The sequence below is a fragment of the Apteryx rowi genome, unplaced genomic scaffold (assembly GCF_003343035.1).
Source record: "Apteryx rowi isolate R43461 unplaced genomic scaffold, aptRow1 scaffold_999, whole genome shotgun sequence".
Taxonomy (NCBI): Eukaryota; Metazoa; Chordata; class Aves; order Apterygiformes; family Apterygidae; genus Apteryx; species Apteryx rowi.
In genome coordinates, this window is record NW_020451314.1 from 210228 (window position 1) to 212452 (window position 2225).

At 72.8% G+C, this 2225-nt stretch overlaps 1 protein-coding gene across 1 annotated transcript in view; it reads left to right on the plus strand.

Annotated features, from left to right (window-relative positions):
* BLOC1S1 (biogenesis of lysosomal organelles complex 1 subunit 1) overlaps positions 1-1150 on the plus strand; it is a 1924-nt gene extending 774 nt beyond the window's left edge. Inside the window, exons 3-4 of the mRNA XM_026055473.1 lie at positions 31-163; positions 778-1150. Coding sequence (XP_025911258.1) covers positions 31-163; positions 778-888 — 244 coding nt within the window. The 3' untranslated portion in view covers positions 889-1150. The remainder of the gene's footprint in view (positions 1-30; positions 164-777) is intronic.
* The last annotated feature ends 1075 nt before the right edge of the window (positions 1151-2225 follow it).

Consider the following 2225-nt stretch of genomic DNA (forward strand, 5'->3'; position numbering starts at 1 on the left):
CCCCACCCCCACCCCGCCGTCTCCTCCCAGGGTGGCGCAGGCCTACGTGAACCAGAGGAAGCTGGACCACGAGGTGAAGACGCTGCAGATCCAGGCCGCGCAGTTCGCCAAGCAGACGGGCCAGTGGATCACCATGGTGGAGAACTTCAACCAGGCGCTGAAGGTCGGTGCCTCCGCCACGGCTGCCGGGACCAGCGCCAAGCGGGGCCGGGGAGGGGGGGGGTTAATCCACGCACTCAGGCCCAGGAGGGGAGCGGGGGGCCCCCCACGAGGTGCCCGCACACGTGCTGGGGTCTCCCCCACGCCGCAGCGTCCAGTCAGGCGCTACCCAGGGTTATTTCCCTCCCGGCCGTGGAGGCTCCGGCGCAGAGAATCGGCCCATTCAGCCAGGTTTGTCGCAGCCCTCAAAGCCGCCTTTGTGACGCCCGCGGGGACGGCGGCTCCACTGGAAATCCCCTGCGTCACCCGTGCCCACCTGGCGCCAGGGGACTGGGCCACGTCTGTGCCCGCCCCGGCCTGCTGCTCGCCTCCCCACGGCGCCGGCGCCGGGGGCAGTGAGCCCTGCGTGGGGTGGGCTGCGTCCCCCGGCCCCGTCGCTCGCCGCTCGAGCGGGCCGGGAGCGCCATCTGCCAGCAAGCTGCTGCAGGGTCTCCCCACGGCGTCCCGGCCAGCCCCACGGCGTCCCAGGGCTCTGGCTGCTGGAGGCAAACCGAGGCAGGGCCGGACTCCCCCCACGCCATCCCGCTGGCAGCTCCCTGACAGCTCCTGTCCTTGCAGGAGATCGGCGACGTGGAGAACTGGGCCCGCAGCATCGAGATGGACATGCGGACCATCGCCACCGCCCTGGAGTACGTGTACAAGGGGCAGCTGCAGCCGTCCTGCTCCTGAGCCGCGGGGTCCAGCTGTGGCCGCTGCCTCCGCCGCCCCCGGAACTGCCCCCGCCGCCCTGCCCCGGCTCTGTTCCTGCCTGATAACACGGCCCCAGCCCGCGCGTCGCGCTCAGCCCAGCTGCAAAGCCGTGGCAGCTCTCAGGCGCGTCCCGGCCAGCGTCCACCCTGCCCCACCGTGGGGGCTCGCTGCCCCAGCGCCCCCGTGCCCTGAGGAACGGGGACCTGGCGGAGAACGGAATAAAGCCGAGTGGTTGAACCGAGCCGTGCGTGAAAGTGTCGCCAGCTGGGGAGGTGGGACAGGCGCGTGCCTGGYGTTGGGGCCCTGGCACGGCCCTCGGCTGCCCCCTCCTAAGCCCCCTCATCCTCTTTAACGCTTAACGCGGTCTCTGAGGCCTCTTTTTCTCCCAGACAAAGGGCCCCTTCTCGGCCAGGAGGGCTCTGATCCCCTTGCCCCCGCGCTTGGCACGCGGTCGGAGGAGAGCTCAGCACCAGCCTCCCCGAGCCCCAGCTCCAGCACGTTGCCCCCTGCCACGGCCAGGGAGGGGGCCCAGGCGTCCTGGTCCTTGGCGTGCCTCAAGGGCTGCCCCATCTCCCCACTCTGGTCAGGAGCTCCCCCGTTTTGAGGGTTCCCCCCCTTGTGCTGCCCTGATGAGGGAAGGGGCATCCCGGCACCCCCAGGCCCCCGCCTCCTCCCCGCTGCACCAGAGCGGCTCCCAGCAAGGGAATCAGGGCAGGCTCGGCTCACCGTGAACTTTGGCTGCCGGCTCGGCCCCGTGCGAGCGGCGCAGGGGGGAGGAGCGGCCGCGACTCCCGGGCTCACACGGCTCCTGCCACCGCGGTCGGAGCAGCGTCCCGGAGCTCTCCACCCCCCCCGGGGAAGGTACGTGGGGGCTCAGCGGGGGCTCAGGACGGGGTCTGCACCGCCCCACGGGGCGCAGGCTGCGGCTGGTGTCTGCGGGGCACCGGGGCCCTGCTGCCCTGGGGTGAGATGAGTCTGCCAGGGCTCATGCACGCAGACAGGCCAGGCTGGAGGGGGCCAGGCAGCCCCATCCCCTGCCCTCGCCCAGCTCCGGGAGGCACCCGGTGTCCCCCTGTCCCCAGAGGGCAGGGATGCGGCTGGCTGCAGCCCCCCCCCCCCAAGGCCCTGGCAGCGCCTGGGGCCAGCCTGGCTGCCCCATGGCTCAGGCGGCCCTGTGGGGCAGCTGGGCTGGGGGGCAGCATCTGCTGGGAGCAATGGGGGGGGGGGGCCCTGGCCTGGCTTTGCCCCCAGAGAGGTGCCAGAGGCGCAGGGTGGGGGGGCCAACCCCCCCCCCCGGGGTCCCCAGCTGGCGCCCC